At 42.5% G+C, this 20,738-nt stretch overlaps 1 protein-coding gene across 1 annotated transcript; it reads left to right on the forward strand.

Moving 5' to 3' along the window:
* Positions 1–7,598: 7,598 nt before the first annotated feature.
* On the forward strand, positions 7,599–20,416 carry ildr1a (immunoglobulin-like domain containing receptor 1a). The gene is made up of 8 exons (XM_060898693.1): positions 7,599–7,825; positions 10,353–10,523; positions 11,565–11,714; positions 12,736–12,855; positions 13,023–13,169; positions 16,466–16,594; positions 18,392–19,068; positions 19,401–20,416. The coding sequence occupies exons 1-8, from the start codon at positions 7,777–7,779 to the stop codon at positions 19,437–19,439; spliced, it is 1,482 nt and encodes a 493-aa protein (XP_060754676.1). The 5' UTR covers positions 7,599–7,776; the 3' UTR covers positions 19,440–20,416.
* Positions 20,417–20,738: the final 322 nt, after the last annotated feature.

Consider the following 20,738-nt stretch of genomic DNA (forward strand, 5'->3'; position numbering starts at 1 on the left):
TCTGTAACAGGGAGTGATGTTGCATCTCATTAATACACTTTACAATAGATTATTAGATTCTATTAGAATAGATGAGGCAAAATAATTGGGGATAGTTTTTAATGGGTCCCAACTTGTTACAAGTATGAATATGCGGGCCTTAAAGCAGAAAAAGTTGAGAACCCCTGCTTTACAGGGGCGTAGCTAGGATTTTTCAAAGGGGGGGGGCTCACACACTCAATCAGTACGTTTACATGCACATCCAAATCGAGCTGCTGTCGGTAATCGAGCAAAGGGTCCCAGCAGGGGTGCCAGAGAAATCCAATCCTACATGCACACAAGGGAATCAAGCTATTGTGTGAGGTACATTGTGCACCCGAGCCACAGGTGGCGCTACACGCCCCATCGTGTTGGTACACTTCCGGTTGTCGTCATGAAGAAGAGCTATTCAAGAGTATAAACAAAGTTATCAGTTCCATGTTCACAAGAAATTTTACTGGTCTAAATCACTACAAATTGCTCTAATGACAGATTTGATGACATTTCCTGTACATTTTATTTATCTTTTTATTACATCCACCTGCCAAGGGACTACAGGCGGAAATTAGCATGTACTGCTATAACCTGGTACAGACATCTGTCCTTACCACAAGGATAATGTTTAATTTGTACACTGTCCCTTTTAAAAATAAAATAAACTCTAAACTCTAAGAAGAGTGTTTGTAGTTTGTATGCACGAACAGAAGTGTTCCTAATAAAGTGGGCGGCTAAGGTGAAGTGTCATGCCGACCGAGGCTGGGGTTTTTTTTTTTCGACCGAGGCTGTTGTGTTTCCCGCTTGTGGTCTCGTCACTCGTCACTTCCGGAAGGGGCAGTGCTGAAGTAAGTAGCTCGACTACATAGCTCAATAGGGTATACATGCACTAAGTAGCTCGGCAGAAATCGCATAATCTAGGTTGTGTAGCTCGATTCCGAGAAATCAAGTTCGGTTCAATTTCAGCCGAATTAAGTTGTACATGGCATTTTGAACTTCGATTTCAGTCGAGCAACGGCAGAAATTCGACTCTCTCTATGTGCATGTAAACGCACTGACTGCGTTTACATGCACATCCAAATCGAGCTACTGTCGGTAATCGAGCTAAGGGTCCCAGCAGGGGTGCCAGAGAAATCCAATCCTACATGCACACAAGGAAATCGAGCTATTGTGTGAGGTACATTGTGCACCCGAGCCACAGGTGGCGCTACACGCCCCATCGTGTTGGTACACTTCCGGTTGTCGTCATGAAGAAAAGCTATTCAAGAGTATAAACAAAGTTGCCAGTTCCGTGTTCACAAGTTCCGTGCTCAAGCTGTTAGGCTTGCTCTAACAGACTGTATGGCTACAAACTGTCCTGCGCAGACCACTGTTTTGTAAGACAACTTATTTTGCACAATTGTATATTTTTCTAAAGTCCATTTTTTGCTTACAAAAAAATATTTTTTTTGCTTACAATTTAACTTATGTCTTAATAAACACACAAAAAGTTCAACTGTTTTGTTTTTATTGACATTCTTCAGATGTTGGACATATATATATATATATATATATATATATATATATATATATATATACACACACACACAAATACAATGACTTGTTTATGTGCACAATTCACAGCTATGCAACAGCTGTACAGATGTATTTGGTGATACAGTAAGTGAGCTAAATTTTAACAGTGCAAACAATGCCACAAAAAGAAAAGATGCCGTTGTCATGATTCGTTGTCATGCCGACCGAGGCTGTTGTGTTTCCCGCTTGTAGTCTCGTCACTTCCGGAAGGGGCAGTGCTGAAGTAAGTAGCTCGAATACGTAGCTCGATAGGGTTTACATGCACCAAGTAGCTCGGCAGAAATCGCATAATCTAGGTCGTGTAGCTTGATTCCGAGAAATCAAGTTCGGTTCAATTTCAGCTGAGCTAAGGTGTTTCCATGGCATTTAGAACTTCGATTTCAGTCGAGCAACGGCAGAAATTCGATTTTCTCTATGTACATGTAAACGTACTGGCAGCCTGAGTACATTATGTAACAAAAAAATTACCACTTCTAGTTTTAGGTAGGTTAGAAACCGGTGTTCTGTAAAGTTATCCTACCTCTTGGATTTGTCCTACCAAGCCTACTGCGCATGCGCGAAATCCAGGAGGGTAGGAAAACTCAACAGACTCGTCTGTCGAGCCGTGCTGCTTGTCAGGAAAATCCTACCTCAAGAAATAAGCTATATTCAATAATTACAATGTAGGCATATTTGCAATTCAGAAACGTATAAAATACAGTATTTATAAACAAACGAAACGATGCCCCGTCATAATTATTCAACACAAGTCATTACAAATTATTTGACTCGGCCAAAGACTCGGCCAATACGCACAAAACATAAAAATCGGCAAATGCGTGAAATACTCACCGATTTTCTATCAGCCCAGCTGATCGGTAGGACAAAACTGTGTTCTGCGCATGTGCAGTAAGCTTGGTAGGACAAATCCAAGAGGTAGGATAACTTTACAGAACACCGGCTCTTCCATTATTGCTGTTTCGTCCACGTTTTCTTGATGTTGTGTTCTAGAAACGGGACTAAAACTTAGCTTCGAAACCACAAAATGCAACTTTGATGGAAAAAAATATAAAATAAATTGCTTGCCTCTGTTCACGTCGAAAGAAGGAGGAAAGTTTCGCTTGTTTTGACATGGCAAATTATTAACACAAAAGGAAATACTTGTAATTCGCAACTAAAAAGACTGCAGCTACACTGGCAGCTTGACCACGCTTTCTAGTGCGATCGTGTTGGGCTTGCGCAGAACTGGGTTTTCATGCCCAAACCACAGGAAGTCCATACAAGGTTATAGAAACCCTAATGAGGCTGAGGTGACAATCTATCCATCCATCCATTATCTGTAGCCGCTTATCCTGTCCTACAGGGTCGCAGGCAAGCTGGAGCCTATCCCAACTGACTATGGGCGAGAGGCAGGGTACACCCTGGACAAGTCACCAGGTCATCACAGGGCTAATACATAGACACAGACAACCATTCACGCTCACATTCACATCTACGGTCAATTTAGAGCCACCAATTAGCCTAACCTGCATGTCTCTGGACTGTGGGGGAAACCGGAGCACCCAGAGGAAACCCACACGGACACAGGGGGCGCATGCAAACTCCACACAGAAAGGCCCTCGCCGGCCACGGGGCTCAAACCCAGGACCTTCTTAGGTCCTGGGTTAGGCAACAGTGCTAACCACTACACCACCATGCTGCCCCAGGTGACAATCTAGTTTAAAAAAAAATGTTAGAAAAATTACAGTGGGCGTTTTTCTAATATTCTTATGTGGCTCACGGGCGATTGCTCTAAGACAACGAGGGAGGCTCAGCCTCCTCTAAAAATGACGAACATTGTGTAGGATGAATTGCGCTAGGCTTATGTTATAGCCGACCTTATAACATTGCTATTTCAGATCCAGAATCATAGAAATATATGTGCTCAACCCACTACAGTGCGAAATCATTCCGTTATAACTTTCCCCAGTTCGCCTAATGTGTGCGTGAGTTTTTCCCCCTCGTGACAGCGCAATGCAGCCCAGCCTCAGTGGACTTCAGTGGCATTTGGGAGCTATGCGCTTTTCAATCTCAAAATGCAAGACGGTTATTGGACAAATACTGCGAAAACGCCCACCCACGGACTCCCAGCCTCACAGTGGGAGGGACATGGCAGTTTCCGCGAGGAGACTGGTGATTGGTGAAAGCGGCCGGATATTTTCTTTGATTGACAGCTCGTTTCAAATATAGACAGGCAGCGGTGAATCTCAGTTCAGTCCCATGCGGATTCGCAAGTGCTGTGGTGTATTGTAAGAGATCAGCTTACATTTCGATTTCATTCATTACATACGGTTTCTACCAGCTTTTTTAGTTTGTAGATATTTTCATTGTAAATAAAGTGTAAATATAGTGTTGTCAAGTTTGCTATCTTAGTTCCAGAAATTTCGTTTATTTGAGTGACTGAACTTGAACTTGAGGGGGCTAGTCAGCTAGCAAGAAAGCTGCGCACGGATGCCAAGAATTGCTGATTTAATTTTGGCGAAGCCATTTGCCAGTCTTCCTTTCGAGGAAAAAATTAAAATTAAAGAGCAGGGTAGACCAACGCCTCAAATTGACTTGGTGAAAAAGGTAGGGAATAATACTCGTTCCTTTCAGCTCTCCTGCTATGAGAAAGTGAATTGGCTAACAGCAAGTGACCCACATCAACAACAGCAAATAGGCTACTTTAGTAATATGTCATGGATGGACCAAAAATATAGAATCTATTTAAAATGTTTATGCTGAGTATATTATATTGGAATATATATTTTTCTGGATATGAATTAAACACAGCTACAATTTGGAAAACATTTGTAAACAAAAACACAGCCGAGAACATTTCACACTACAGACCTGGATTAAAAGTGAAGGGTTATCAAAATTGTCAATAAAACATTCCTCAGTCAAAATAAGTAAAATATAGGGAAAGTGTCATTGAATGAAATGTGTGGCACCCAGCTCTCAGTGCTTATGCCTATTCCAGAACACTCTGCTGTTACTGCTGAGGTTCCTGACAAAGAGCTGCTTTCAATAATGATCAGTTTTTAAACAACATGCCACATGCCACAATTTTAAAATATAAAATGTTAAAACATACCCCCCCCAACACCACCATCATGTATATTGGACAGTAGGCTAATGGGCCAAAAGAACCTGTTATTTCACAGTTTGTGACCCTGCCAACAATCAGCCAGATCAGAGGCAAGAGTATGGGCAAAATTAATGTGTTTTTTCTTTTTTCTTTTAAAATCTGGAAATATCGTAACCGACCAGCCTCCCCTGTTTGAAAGACTACCAGCCGCCACTGATGCGGCTATTGAAAAAACGTATAGTCTGACAAAGGGGGGGTCACGGGCACCCCAGGACCCCCCGCCTAGCTACGCCCCTGCTTTATATCATACAGAGAAGGACCATGTATGTATGAAGCGCTCATATTAAAGGTAACTTTAATAAGACTTTAATAAAGTCGTCTCCACCTGTTGAGAAGACTGAGGTCTTTTGGTGTGTGCAGGACACTGCTTAGGACTTTTTATAACTCTGTGGTGGCATCAGTGATTTTCTACACTGTGGTCTGCTGGGGCTGTGGAAGTTCAGAGAGGGACAGGAAGAAACTTAATAAACTGGTCAGACGGGCTGGCTCAGTCTTGGACTGTCCTCTGGACTCCATTGAGGAGGTGGGTGAGAGGAGGATGTTAACCAAGCTGACGTCAATCATGGATAACCCCCTCACCCCCTACATGAGGCTGTGGGAGCCTTAAGCAGCTCTTTTAGTAGTAGACTGCTACACCCACGGTGTAAGAAGGAGAGATACCGCAGGTCATTCATACCTACTGCTGTCAGACTGTATAACACCCACAACTTGTAATGTAGCACCAATAACCTGTTTGTCATTATATTTGCACTACTTCACCACTACTACCTCTGCCATCTCTCATCAATGCAATTATTATGTGCAATAATATAGGTCTTAAACTATTTTTATACATACTTATACAGAGTCTACCTGTAATGTGCAATTTTTTTCCGAGCCTCTCAATAAGGCAATATTTCTATACTTTTTCAAGGTAGATAATGCAAATAGCCCTCTAATATTTAATCTTTCGTTTGTCTAATTTTTATTTCAGTTTTATTTTGTTATCTGTATGACATTTTCTTGCTACTGTAATATGTGAATTTCCCCGATGTGGGATCAATAAAGTGAATCTAATCTAATCTAACTGACCAGACTCGTCTAAAACATCTGGTACATCACAGATTTCCTTACTTTTCCAATTTTACAGGTGTAAAAATACATGTCCTATTACCTATGTTAATGTCTGCATTATAACAGAATTACACCGTGCCATGGTGTAAGTGGTTAGCACGGTCGCCTCACAGCAAGAAGGTTCTGGGTTCGAGCAGAGTGGCCGGTGGGGGCCTTTCCGTGCGGAGTTTGCATGTTGTCTGTGTGGGTTTCCTCCGGTTTCCCCCACAGTCCAAAGACATGCGGTTAGGTTAATATGGGACGGCCTTGGGCTGAGGTGCCGTTGAGCGAGGCACCTAACCAGTGGCGTGCACAGATAGACACGAGGTGGTGCTCAAGCACCTGCCCCTCTGTCCAAAAAAGTGCCCTTTTGAATTTTTTTTTTTACAGTTTACTGAGGCCAATGTCGACATGATCTTTTAGAAAAGCCGCGGCATTAAAAGCGTGTGTGAAAATAATGTCCCGATGTGTGCCCCCTCCGCACACACACCGGACCTCTGTCTCTCTTGCTCTGTCACGTGAACAAGCGTGCAGTGCATTCAATGTGAGGTTGCAGCAGCATAGCGTCCTGGAAGCCACGGCCTTGTCGTAGCGCAGACAACACATCGGGCAGTCAGTCAGCTCTTCCCCTGCCACACCAGCCAGGTAACACATGAATCGAGTGAAAATGTATTGTTTGCCCTCTAAGCCCAAGCTGTAATTATTTTGTTGTGAAGTAGCCCGTCGCATACAGAAACAACTGCACATCTCATCTCATCTCATTATCTCTAGCCGCTTTATCCTTCTACAGGGTCGCAGGCAAGCTGGAGCCTATCCCAGCTGACTATGGGCGAAAGGCGGGGTACACCCTGGACAAGTCGCCAGGTCATCACAGGGCTGACACATAGACACAGACAACCATTCACACTCACATTCACACCTACGGTCAATTTAGAGTCACCAGTTAGCCTAACCTGCATGTCTTTGGACTGTGGGGGAAACCGGAGCACCCGGAGGAAACCCACGCGGACACGGGGAGAACATGCAAACTCCGCACAGAAAGGCCCTCGCTGGCCCCGGGGCTCGAACCCAGGACCTTCTTGCTGTGAGGCGACAGCGCTAACCACTACACCACCGTGCTGCCCCACAACTGCACATACGCATTATATTTTTTGCTAGACCATTTTCAGATTTAGGAAAACAAAAATTTCTTTTTCTATTTTGTTCAACTAGAGATTCCTGGCAAAGTTAAAAAGCCTTGATGTAATAAATTAACATTAAGTGGTTGTTTTACACCTTTAAAAACTAAAACGGGTCAGTGGCGACCCGAACACAAGAGGAGGGTTAAATCTCAGACTTTTATAATAAGGTGTTCCACATGCGCAAAAAAGTGCCCTTTCCCCCCCCAGAGCACTTGCCCCCCAAAATGTCTGTGCACGCCACTGCACCTAACTCCCAGCTGCTCCCCGGGCATGGCTGCCCACTGCTCTGGGTATGTGTGTGTGCTCATTGCTCACGTGTGTGTTCACTGCTTCAAATGGGTTTAGAGAGGAATTTCACAAGTGTGTGATGAATAAAGGTGTGCTTTCTTGTGTAGGAACAGAACACAACTTCCAGGCAAGTGATGCTTGTTGCTAAAATGTAGAAAGATTCACAGGCAACAGCTGTAGACCGCCGCCATTTTGAAATGTATGATGTTGTATGCGATTGATCTAACCCGCTCAGTCCAGTTTACCTGTGCGCGAGCGCTATGAATACGTCATCTGAAGCACCTGTCTGGGGGAGGAGTCAGAACACCGCGGAAGCTGAGGAAGAAGACGGAGGCCTCAGAGCAGCATCAACAAGAGTCACATAGAAAAGCTTTAGTGAGGCTGAGACGTGGGGGTTTTTTTCACAGAGAAAACAGACATTTAACTTTTTATTTTTTTTGCTTGAATCTAGGGCTATAAATAAGCGCGAAGTTTAGCACAATGAAGAAAGTGATAGTGGCGCCGGTGCTTCTCAGTTTTCTGCTCTCAGGTAAGAATAAAGCTCGGCAAATAGGGCTCATTTTAAAAACTATTTCCAAAAAAAAAAAGCTTAGGTATTTAGGCTGTTTTATTCAGAAACGAAATGTTAACGTGTATCAACGTCGGTACAAACGAAACCGAGCGCGAGACAAACCGAAAAGATAAACGTGACAGCAGTATCGGTCACGTGACTCCGGGTGTTTTCAGACGCCTCAGTGACGCTCCTTTCTATTTATTTATCTGTTTACTATTTTTATTATTATAATTACTTTGAAAGCTGAACTAGCCTGTGTCTATAATGCATTTCAGAAATTCACATCTACAATATTTGGCGAGTTTTTGAAGCATTTTAGAATTTTGAAGCATTCTAGAATACAATTTTAATGACATTAAAATGAAACTGAATTAAATTAAAACTCCTTCAGTGTGTAGCCTGTAGTGTATCTGGAAAAAGAGCAAGAATATAAGCTGAACTTAATTTCATTCAAATTAAATATAATCTAGAGAAAGGTTTTATATGTAGGATAACCAGAAACAAAAATGTGTGTGTTTTGGTGTGTGTGTGTGGGGGTTAGCAGTTTGAAACTATTTCCTGCTCTCTCCCTTTCCAGTTCAACAGGTTTTGCTATTTTCCTCGGCAGCATCTCTCTCTCTCTCTCTCTCTCTCTCTCTCACACACACACACACACACGCTCTCCCTCCCAAGAATTCTATAACTTTACAGATATATAAGCTAAACATCACAATAATGGACTTTAATGACCTAGATACTTTCAAGTGGTGCTTGAAAGTTTGTGAACCCTTTAGAATTTTCTATATTTCTGCATAAATATGACCTAAAACATCATCAGATTTTCATACAAGTCCTAAAAGTAGAAAAAGAGAACCCAGTTAAACAAATGAGACACAAATATTGTACTCGGTCATTTATTTATTGAGGAAAATGATCCAATATTACAACCCCGATTCCAAAAAAGTTGGGACAAAGTACAAATTGTAAATAAGAACGGAATGCAATGATGTGGAAGTTTCAAAATTCCATATTTTATTCAGAATAGAACATAGATGACATATCAAATGTTTAAACTGAGAAAATGTATCATTTAAAGAGAAAAATTAGGTGATTTTAAATTTCATGACAACAACACATCTCAAAAAAGTTGGGACAAGGCCATGTTTACCACTGTGAGATATCCCCTTTTCTCTTTACAACAGTCTGTAAACGTCTGGGGACTGAGGAGACAAGTTGCTCAAGTTTAGGGATAGCAATGTTAACCCATTCTTGTCTAATGTAGGATTCTAGTTGCTCAACTGTCTTAGGTCTTTTTTGTCGTATCTTCCGTTTTATGATGCGCCAAATGTTTTCTATGGGTGAAAGATCTGGACTGCAGGCTGGCCAGTTCAGTACCCGGACCCTTCTTCTACACAGCCATGGTGCTGTAATTGATGCAGTATGTGGTTTGGCATTGTCATGTTGGAAAATGCAAGGTCTTCCGTGAAAGAGACGCCGTCTGGATGGGAGCATATGTTGCTCTAGAACCTGGATATACCTTTCAGCATTGATGGTGTCTTTCCAGATGTGTAAGCTGCCCATGCCACACGCACTAATGCAACCCCATACCATCAGAGATGGAGGCTTCTGAACTGAGCGCTGATAACGACTTGGGTCGTCCTTCTCCTCTTTAGTCTGAATGGCACGGCGTCCCTGATTTCCATAAAGAACTTCAAATTTTGATTCGTCTGACCACAGAACAGTTTTCCACTTTGCCACAGTCCATTTTAAATGAGCCTTGGCCCAGAGAAGACGTCTGCGCTTCTGGATCATGTTTAGATATGGCTTCTTCTTTGAACTCTAGAGTTTTAGCTGGCAACGGCGGATGGCACGGTGAATTGTGTTCACAGATAATGTTCTCTGGAAATATTCCTGAGCCCATTTTGTGATTTCCAATACAGAAGCATGCCTGTATGTGATGCAGTGCCGTCTAAGGGCCCGAAGATCACGGGCACCCAGTATGGTTTTCCGGCCTTGACCCTTATGCACAGAGATTCTTTCGGATTCTCTGAATCTTTTGATGATATTATGCACTGTAGATGATGATATGTTCAAACTCTTTGCAATTTTACACTGTCGAACTCCTTTCTGATATTGCCCCATTATTTGTCGGCGCAGAATTAGGGGGATTGGTGATCCTCTTCCCATCTTTACTTCTGAGAGCCGCTGCCACTCCAAGATGCTCTTTTTATACCCAGTCATGTTAATGACCTATTGCCAATTGACCTAATGAGTTGCAATTTGGTCCTCCAGCTGTTCCTTTTTTGTACCTTTAACTTTTCCAGTTTTTGAGATTTATAAATTATTGCATTCCGTTTTTATTTACAATTTGTACTTTGTCCCAACTTTTTTGGAATCAGGGTTGTAATATCCTACATAATATTTGTTTACATATAAACAAATATTGACATATTTGTGTTTGTGGCTGTGTTGTTTTTCACACGAACATTTTCCTCACCAATATCTATTTGTCTTTTTCGTACAGAAGTGTTTTCGGTTCAGGTGACAGTGCCTCAGACGCAGTACAGCACAGGCCTCTTTGTCTCTGTCACACTGCGCTGTGACTATTCCACTTCAGCTAACCTTCAGAGTGTACTGGTCACCTGGCTCTACAAGTCTTTCTGTAAAGACCCTGTGCTGGACTACTACTCCACAGGTGAGCAGTCCGAAAGGCCCGCAGGACTTCTTGGATGTGAACCACAAATGCTGGTGAACAACTTGAAAGTAGTTAACAGAAGAGTGTGTTAGAAAGGATTTATCTACATGAGATCTGTATGTGTACTTTAGTGTCAGCCACATTCTAAAATAGACCCATAAAGGGCAGCACAACAGCAGTGGTTAGCCTGCTTGGGTTTCAGTTGAAGACTAATGTAATTTAAATCAATCAGTCTCTCATCTCATTATCTCTAGCCACTTTATCCTGTTCTACAGGGTCGCAGGCAAGCTGGAGTCTATCCCAGCTGACTACGGGCGAAAGGCGGGGTACACCCTGGACAAGTCGCCAGGTCATCACAGGGCTGACACATAGACACAGACAACCGTTCACACTCACATTCACACCTACGGTCAATTTAGAGTCACCAGTTAACCTAACCTGCACGTCTTTGGACTGTGGGGGAAACCGGAGCACCCGGAGGAAACCCACGCGGACACGGGGAGAACATGCAAAATCCGCACAGAAAGGCCCTCGCCGGCCACAGGGCTCGAACCCGGACCGTCTTGCTGTGAGGTGACAGTGCTAACCACTACACCACCGTGCCGTCCTTAAATCAATCAATCAATCAAGAAACATACCATTTAATTTATATGAAATGGGACTGCAATATATAGGGCCACCACAAAATGAGTCCAGGGTAGCAAAAGTTCATTTCAGTTTATACATCTTAAAGTTTACAGCTGATTTTCTCTAAGCTTGATTTTCTGTTCTGATGATGATACCTTATACATTTTCACTAATTTCTCTGGATCGGTTGCACCAAATTTAACAAATGAGCTCTCATATTAAATAAAATGACCTGTAGATTTACACTATCCAATACAACTCCTTTTCATTTTTTTGACCAACTGGACTCGTTTTATGGTGACGCCCCATACGTCGAACTTTTTGAACACAGGATGAATGGTTTGTCATTAATAATGTTAATATGTTTTGCCGACTCTCTCTAAACTTTCATGTGAATCCTTTGTTGCTCTTCAGCCTACCAGTCAGCTCTGCAGCTAGGTCAGGACCCATCCAACGACTGCCCAGATTCCCAGCGCACCATCCGGACCGTGGCTCAGAAATCCGGTGGCAACGAGCCCTCACTGGGTCCAGAATACAGCGGGCGCCGAATCACCATCCAGAACAGTATGCATGCTTCATTGTTCATTTATGATCTCCTGGAGCTCCATGGGATTTTTATTTATTTATTTATTTATTTAAATTAATAGATCAACAGATTCTGTCCTTGTACCCAGAAGAATATGAGTTCAAAACTCAGGGCTGTCAAAGAACCACTGTTGTGTCCTTGAACAAGTCCCTTAGCATCTATCAAATTAATAAATGGAAATGTAAGTTTAATTTTATTGGTTATGTTTTCCACCAACGGCCATCATCGTTATTATTATTATTATTATTATTATAATAACTCTATCTATCTATCTATCTATCTATCTATCTATCTATCTATCTATCTATCTATCTATCTATCTATCTTTACATATCTCAAAGGACCTACCACTTCACAGTGCATAGTAGCTCAGGCCAGATCTAGTTTTATAAAATAAAATGTCATTTTTCCCTCCTACTAGCATCTAGCATTTTAATGATTTACAACGGAACTGGAATAAAGGTGTTTTATGCCAACATTATTAACATGGTGCAATTGGTTGATGGCAGATTTTTTCCTTAAATTATTAAAATGACATTCATGTCATCATCGTTCCTACTGCTGTCTGACAGCCATCAAAAATGTAGTACATGATGGATATTGATTTAATTTTATAGCAAAAATCGTGATTTTATATATGTACTAAAGTTATTTAAACGTTTAGTATTAAATCTTATCAATTTACACATAATGCAACCAGCACCACTGAATGAGATGAGCTTTCATAAATCTCTACTATGATCCATAATGTTATGCTTCAGATAAGGTTATAACTGCATAAAGCTAAGTTTGAACAAGAATTGAATTGAATCACGAGGATTAGTTTACCATTTGACTCTTTGATCATAAATGAAAGTAATAATAATATAAGAACTGCATATTCTTTCAATTACAAATGCTTCTGTGGTGGCTACGACTTCCAGCTTGAGTGTGCTTACTCCTCTTGAACTATCTCTGTTTCTTGGTCTCTCTCTTACTCTTTCTCTGTCTCTCCATCAGAGGCAGACCTGGTGATCACAGACGTGATGTGGTGGGACAATGGTGTCTACGTGTGCTCTGTTGATGCTGCTGGAGATACAAGTGGATATCCGAACAAAGATGTCAAGCTCATTGTTTACAGTAAGCAGATTCTCCTCTTTATATTGGGAAATGATGACACCTAATAATTACGGGACTGTAAACCATGCTTGAGAAGGCCATGACTTTCATTCTTATCTTTAAATGTACAACTTATGTAGGATAAGATTGGGCTGTCTAATAACTAATGTGTATCTTTGTCTTTTCAGATTGGCTGACTGTACTCTTCATAATCATTGGGGCCCTCCTCCTTATCATGCTCTTTTGTATTTGCTGCTGCCAGTGTTGCCCTCAGAAATGTTGCTGTTATGTCCGCTGCCCATGCTGCCCAGAAACCTGCTGCTGCCCTGAGAAAAGTAATATTAACATACATATTAGAGGTTGTAACAATAATGTGTGAGTGAGTGAGTGAGTGAGTGAGTGAGTGAGTGAGTGAGTGAGTGAGTGAGTGAGTGAATGGATCAGTGAGTGAGTGAGTGAATGGATCAGTGAGTGAGTGAATGGGACAGTGGGTGAGTGAGAGAGTGAATGTGTCAGTGAGTGAGTGAGTGAATGGGTCAGTGAGTGAGTGAGAGAGTGAATGTGTCAGTGAGTGAGTGGGTCAGTGAGTGAGTGGGTCAGTGGGTGAGTGAATGGGTCAGTGGGTGAGTGAGAGAGTGAATGTGTCAGTGAGTGAGTGAGTGAATGGGTCAGTGGGTGAGTGAGAGTGAATGTGTCCGTGAGTGAGTGAGTGAGTGAGTGAGTGAGTGAATGGATCAGTGAGTGAGTGAGTGAATGGATCAGTGAGTGAGTGAGTGAATGGGACAGTGGGTGAGTGAGAGAGTGAATGTGTCAGTGAGTGAGTGAATGGGTCAGTGGGTGAGTGAGAGAGTGAATGTGTCAGTGAGTGAGTGAGTGGGTCAGTGGGTGAGTGAATGGGTCAGTGGGTGAGTGAGAGAGTGAATGTGTGAGTGAGTGAGAGAGTGAATGGGTCAGTGGGTGAGTGAGAGAGTGAATGTGTCCGTGAGTGAGTGAGTGAGTGAGTGAATGGGTCAGTGGGTGAGTGAGTGAGTGAGTGAGTGAGTGAGTGAGTGAATGGGTCAGTGGGTGAGTGAATGTGTCAGTGAGTGGGTGAGTGAATGGGTCAGTGGGTGAGTGAGAGAGTGAATGTGTCAGTGAGTGAGAGAGTGAATGGGTCAGTGGGTGAGTGAGAGAGTGAATGTGTCAGTGAGTGGGTGAGTGAATGTGTCAGTGAGTGAGTGAGAGAGTGAATGTGTCAGTGAGTGGGTGAGTGAATGGGTCAGTGGGTGAGTGAGAGAGTGAATGTGTCAGTGAGTGAGTGAATGGGTCAGTGGGTGAGTGAGAGTGTGAATGTGTCAGTGAGTGGGTGAGTGAATGGGTCAGTGGGTGAGTGAGAGAGTGAATGTGTCAGTGAGTGAGTGAGAGAGTGAATGTGTCAGTGAGTGGGTGAGTGAATGGGTCAGTGGGTGAGTGAGTGAATGTGTCAGTTAGTGAGTGAGTGAGTGAATGAATGGGTCAGTGGGAGAGTGAATGTGTCCGTGAGTGAGTGAGTGAGTGAATGTGTCAGTGAGTGGGTGAGTGAATGGTTCAGTGGGTGAGTGAATGGGTCAGTGAGTGAGTGAATGTGTCAGTGAGTGAGTGAGTGAGCCAATGAGTGAATGAATGGGTCAGTGAGTGAGTGGCTGAGTGAATGGGTCAGTGGCTGAGTGAATGGGTCAGTGAGTGAGTGAGTGAGTGAATGTGTCAGTGAGTGAGTGAGTGAGCCAATGAGTGAATGAATGTGTCCGTGAGTGAGTGAGTGAGTGAATGGGTCAGTGGGTGAGTGAGAGAGTGAATGTGTCAGTGAGTGGGTGAGTGAATGGTTCAGTGGGTGAGTGAATGTGTCTGAGTGAGTGAGTGAGTGAGTCAATGAGTGAATGAATGGGTCAGTGGGTGAGTGAATGGGTCAGTGGGTGAGTGAATGGGCCAGTGAGTGAGTGAGTGAATGGGCCAGTGAGTGAGTGAGTGAATGGGCCAGTGAGTGAGTGAGTGAGCCAATGAGTGAGTGAATGGGTCAGTGAGTGAGTGAATGGGTCAGTGAGTGAGTGAGTGAATGGGTGAGTGAGTGAATGGGTGAGTGAGTGAATGGGTCAGTGAGTGAGTGAGTGAGTGAGTGGACCAGTGAGTGAGTGACTGGGTCAGTGAGTGAGTGAATGGGTCAGTGAGTGAGTGAATGGGTCAGTGAGTGAGTGAATGGGCCAATGAGTGAGTGAGTGAATGGGCCAGTGAGTGAATAGGTCAGTGAGTGAGTGAGTGAGTGAGTGAATGGGCCAGTGAGTGACTGGGTCAGTGAGTGAGTGAGTGGGCCAATGAGTGAGTGAGTGAGTGAGTGAGTGAGTGAATGGGCCAGTGAGTGACTGGGTCAGTGAGTGAGTGAATGGGTCAGTAAGTGAGTGAGTGAGTGAATGGGTCAGTGAGTGAGTGGGTCAGTGAGTGAGTGAATGGGTCAGTCAGTGAGTGAGTGAATGGGTCAGTGAGTGAGTGAATGGGTCAGTGAGTGTGTGAATGGGTCAGTGAGTGAGTGAGTGGGTTAGTGAGTGAGCAAGTGAGTGAGTGAATGGGTCAGTGAGTGCGTGAGTGGGTCAGTGAGTGAGTGACTGGGTCAGTGAGTGAGTGAGTGACTGGGTCAGTGAGTGAGTGAGTGACTGGGTCAGTGAGTGAGTGAGTGACTGGGTCAGTGAGTGAGCGAGTGGGTCAGTGAGTGGGCCAGTGGGTGAGTGAATGGGCCAGTGGGTGAGTGAATGGGCCAGTGAGTGAATGGGCCAGTGAGTGAGTGTATGGGTCAGTAAATGGGTAAGTGAATAGATAAATGGATGAATGAGCATATGAATGAGTGCAACATGCAGTCCACCAGTCTTTAACTTGGTTATAAATATAAGCCTAATGTGATTTGTATCTTATTTCTAAGTGTGGTCCAAGCCTTGCATCATTCTATAACATGAAACATACTAGCCTATTTCACAGGCAACGAAGCTACTGGGTATAAATCAAAGAAAAATGTATTTCTAAATATTTTAAATAAACTACTTAAGGTGAAGAGCAAGCCTTTATTCTAGTAGTTTTCCTAACTGAAGAATCAAATATGCTTCTGCTGCAATTAAAGCGGCTACAGAGAATGAGATGAGATGAGATGAATGTCACTCTCTTTAAAGGTGTTCAAGTAGGCACATATTCATGCAGGAACACCTTCAGTATGTGTCCCTGTTATTTGTCTTGCAACTTTGTTTAAACCTGAAGTGTTAACAGGCCAGATAACATAAGACAAGAAAAGAGAAGAGAACAGTTTATAGATCTCCAGGCAGGAAAATTTGGGTGTTAACAGCAGCAGAAAAGACAGGCAAGCAAGTATATATTTATATATAAATACAATACAAAAAATATAAAATACTGTAACATATAATGTAGTAATGAGCAACACGAAAGAACAGTAAATGAGCAAAGAACTGGACGTGAGGTGCAAAATGTGGCTGTGGCTGCTCCCACCCCCCACCAGTGAGCTGAAAAGCACTGGAGCTCCAACTTGTGGCTATCAAGTATGTTGCAGTTTCAGAACGGTTTGCATTGAAAACCCCATTCAGATTCATATTGACAAACTCCCTGTTCTTGTCCTCAGTGGTGATGCAGCACAGGATGATGAAGGAGGCCCAGAAGGCAATGAGTTCCTGGGCTGGTGGACAGCCAATCTACGCACCTCTGAGCTCTCAAAACTCGACTTACCAAATGAACCCCATGTTGTATGCAGGTCAGTTCATTAGAATTTGTTTTATATGAAGTGTATCATTTTTATTTAGTCTTGAGCAAAGCCTTATACCATTTTGGTTATGAAAACTGTTATGCAAAAACTAGGCTACAGTTATATTACCCATTACAGTGGTGCTTGAAAGTTTGTGAACCCTTTAGGATTTTCTACATTTCTGCATAAATATGACCTAAAACATCATCAGATTTTCACACAAGTCCTAAAAGTGGATAAAAAGAACCCAGTTAAACAAATGAGACAAAAATATTATACTTGGTCATTTATTTATTGAGGAAAATGATCCAATATTACATATCTGTGAGTAGCAAAAGTAAGTGAACCTTTGCTTTCAGTATCTGGTGTGACCCCCTTGTGCAACAATAACTGTAACTAAACGTTTCCGGTAAGTGTTGATCAGTCCTGCACACCGACTTCGAGGAATTTTAGCCCATTCCTCTGTACAGAACAGCTTCAATTCTGGGATGTTGGTGGGTTTCCTCACATGAACTGCTCGCTTCAGGTCCTTCCACAACATTTCGATTGGATTAAGGTCAGGACTTTGACTTGGCCATTCCAAAACATTAACTTTATTCTTCTTTAACCATTCTTTGATAGAATGACTTGTGTGCTTTGGGTCGTTGTCTTGCTGCATGACACACCTTCTCTTGAGATTCAGTTCATGGACAGATGTCCTGACATTTTCCTTTAGAATTCACTGGTATAATTCAGAATTCATTGTTCCATCAATGATGGCAAGCCGTCTTGGCCCAGATGCAGCAAAACAGGCCCAAACCATGATACCACCACCACCATGTTTCACAGATGGGATGAGGTTCTTATGCTGCAATGCAGTGTTTTCCTTTCTCCAAACATAACGCTTCTCATTTAAACCAAAAAGTTCTATTTTGGTCTCATCCGTCCACAAAACATTTTTCCAATAGCCTTCTGGTTTGTCCACATGATCTTTAGTAAACTGCAGATGAGCAGCGGTGTTCTTTTTGGAGAGCAGTGGCTTTCTCCTTGTAACCCTGTCATGCACACCATTGCTGTTCAGTGTTCTCCTGATGGTGGACTTATGAACATTAACATTAGCCAATGTGAGAGAGGCCTTCAGTTGCTTAGAAGTTACCCTGGGGTCCTTTGTGACCTCGCCGATAATTACACGCCTTGCTCTTGGAGTGATCTTTGTTGGTCGACCACTCCTGGGGAGGGTAACAATGGTCTTGAATTTCCTCCATTTGTACACAATCTGTCTGACTGTGGATTGGTGGAGTCCAAACTCTTTAGTGATGGTTTTGTAACCTTTTCCAGCCTGATGAGCATCAACAAGGCTTTTTCTGAAGTCCTCAGAAATCTCCTTTGTTCGTGCCATGATACACTTCCACAAACATGTGTTGTGAAGATCAGACTTTGATAGATCCCTGTTCTTTAAATAAAACAGGGTGCCCACTCACACCTGATTGTCATCCCAGTGATTGAAAACACCTGACTCTAATTTCACCTTCAAATTAACTGCTAATCCCAGAGGTTCACATACTTTTGCCACTCACAGATATGTAATATTGGATCATTTTCCTCAATAAATAAATGACCAAGTGTAATATTTTTGTCTCATTTGTTTAACTGGGGTCTCTTTATCTACTTTTAGGACTTGTGTGAAAATCTGATGATGTTTTAGGTTATATTTATGCAGAAACATGGAAAATTCTAAAGGGTTCACAAACTTTCAAGCACCACTGTATTACTGATGAATGTAATCCTAAAGCAGACACTACGTATTCTCTAACATTTATGTTTCAGGTTCAGCATCCGGAAAGATCCCCATGAGCCCCATTCCTCCCATGCCCCTCCCACCTCCTGTTCATCCTGGTCTAGTAGCCAGCCCTATGCCTGGCCACATGCTTGGCCACATGCCTGGCCACATGCCTGTTGCTATGCCTGGACCTATGCCACCACCCAGCATGAACGGAAGGGACAGTGCCAACAAAGTGCTGGATTACCTGGAGAACCAGGTGAGGGACATGGATGTCACCAGCCCCATGATCCCACCTCCGCCTGTGCACATGGTCCAAAATGTGCCCTTTTCTGCTGGCCCACCTAGCATGCTTTCTGGGTTGGAAGATGGCCCTTCCTCCCGCCGGCACCACCCGGCACACTCCAGTGGCTCATCCAACTACAATCGCCACCGCCAACCACCTCCATCTAGACGTGGCATGACACGCAGTTACAGTCAGGAGGACGTGCTGGATACCCGGAGTCAAATGTCTTATCGGCCGCGCTCACGATCCAGAGAGGACCTGCTGGAGAGCAGTCGAGGATATTGGGACTCTGCCAGTGAAGACAATAGCAGGAGAGGAGGTGGCTCTAGAGGTGGAGCCCGGGGTGGACCCAGAGGCGGAGCCCGGTTTGACCACCCACCCACCTACAGCGAGTATGAGCCAGGCCAGAAACCAACAAGGCGGCCCGAACGCTACTCTGTAAGAGTCTAAAAACCTTCTTTTGTGAAAACACTAAATGTTTTCAGACTTTTAACAGCCTGCTAACTTCCTTGGGTTACGTCTGTTTTTTTTTTTTTTTTTGTCAGTGGTGGGCAATCCTACTAACCCTACTTGAAGCTTTGCTTGAATTGTTATTTTTTTCTTTAGCACTTCTTTCCTTTGGCAAGCCAAGATTACGGTTAATAATTGGGAATACTTGAACGGTTCTAGGACACACCGTGGTTCTGAACTCTCATACACACACACACACACACACACACACACACACTCTTTTTGGATTGGATATTAACTAAGACTTCTCTTTCCTTTAGGATAAGAGCTCAGTGGGTGGTACGAGTATAGTAATCTGAAGCCTGTCTGCCTTCCACCATTATGGAGACTATCCTGAAAGGAAGTGCCAAGGACAGGACTCCATAGTGAATACTATTTGAAGGTTTTTATATTTTTGAAGAAATGTTAGATTGGGCATGACCAACACTGACCTAGTTCTAAAACTTCTTAGGAATTTTAGTATGTAAAAGATGTTAAGAGTTTTTGTTTTGTTTTCTTTTAATGAGTTGAGCCAGTTTTATGTAATTAAAAGCATCTGAGCCCTTTTGCCAATTTTATCTCATGTGGACCTTGCTGTATTTCAAGGCAACGTAAAAGTCAGTGGCCTGAAGCCCAACTTTAGAGATTTTATGAACACATTTTTTTAAGAACATGAAGCAGTTGCTCATTTTCTCGACCATGATGTAATGCTTCTTCACCAGGTGTACTGTATATTATGGAATGTTAAAATTTATATATATAAAAGGGCACATCGTTTTTTTTTAACATCAATGTATGAATCTTTTGTGTGTATATATGTATATTAAATGTATTTATACTTGAAAGCAATTTCTTTTAAAATGCCTCAAAAGCACAACGTACGTGAATAAATTACGTTTGAGAGCCACTTAGCTTCAACAAACACAGTTAGATTATAGAAATGTTTTTCTTTGGTTAACCTACTGAAGTGAAATGAAGGTGTAGTGAACCTGTTTGGTAAATGCTTGGGTATCTGTTCTTTACCTGTGTTTTTTTAAAGCGTTGTGTTCTTTACGTGTGTGAACGTTTTTGTTTTATTTTTTAATTCTTAATGAAATCATAGTTTGTACATAATAGAGATGATTTATCTGAGATAAGCCGAACAAAGAATGTTAAAAATGAAGAAAAAAAAGTTTGAAGTTAAAATTCTCAACAGAAGAATGACTTAACATGGATGTGGTGGAAGGATGCATTTGTGATTTACTTTGTCATATAATAAAACAAACATGTATAAAAGAAATAAATAATTGCCATTAAAGTTATGGATATCACAATAATGTAAAATGTATTATACTTTAAGTATTTATGTGCATCACAACAAAAGTTTGTTTAGAGGACCTTAGCAATTTTTTTGTACTACTGCAAAAATAATTTTAATCACTTAATTAATACATATCCTGAAACACGTGTAGGACACTACATGCTGCTCAAATGTTATTTCCACCTGGCCGATGGATCAATCCGAATCGCTTCCTGCTGATAACTTAGCGCCCTACATATGATCTTAAACGCTATTATAGTTTTACCAGGATGTAGTGCACCTCTATAGGGAGCTTCGGGCTGTTTGGAACGCGGCCGTT

This window comes from Neoarius graeffei, chromosome 18, assembly GCF_027579695.1.
Source record: "Neoarius graeffei isolate fNeoGra1 chromosome 18, fNeoGra1.pri, whole genome shotgun sequence".
NCBI lineage: Eukaryota > Metazoa > Chordata > Actinopteri > Siluriformes > Ariidae > Neoarius > Neoarius graeffei.

Excerpts from the sequence above, each read along its gene's own strand:
- ildr1a (XM_060898693.1), top strand. The coding sequence starts at position 7,777 with ATGAAGAAAGTGATAGTGGCGCCGGTGCTTCTCAGTTTTCTGCTCTCA. Across the intron at positions 10,524-11,564 it reads GCTGGACTACTACTCCACAG|CCTACCAGTCAGCTCTGCAG; the intron begins GTGAGCAGTCCG and ends GTTGCTCTTCAG. Across the intron at positions 13,170-16,465 it reads CTGCTGCTGCCCTGAGAAAA|TGGTGATGCAGCACAGGATG; the intron begins GTAATATTAACA and ends TCTTGTCCTCAG.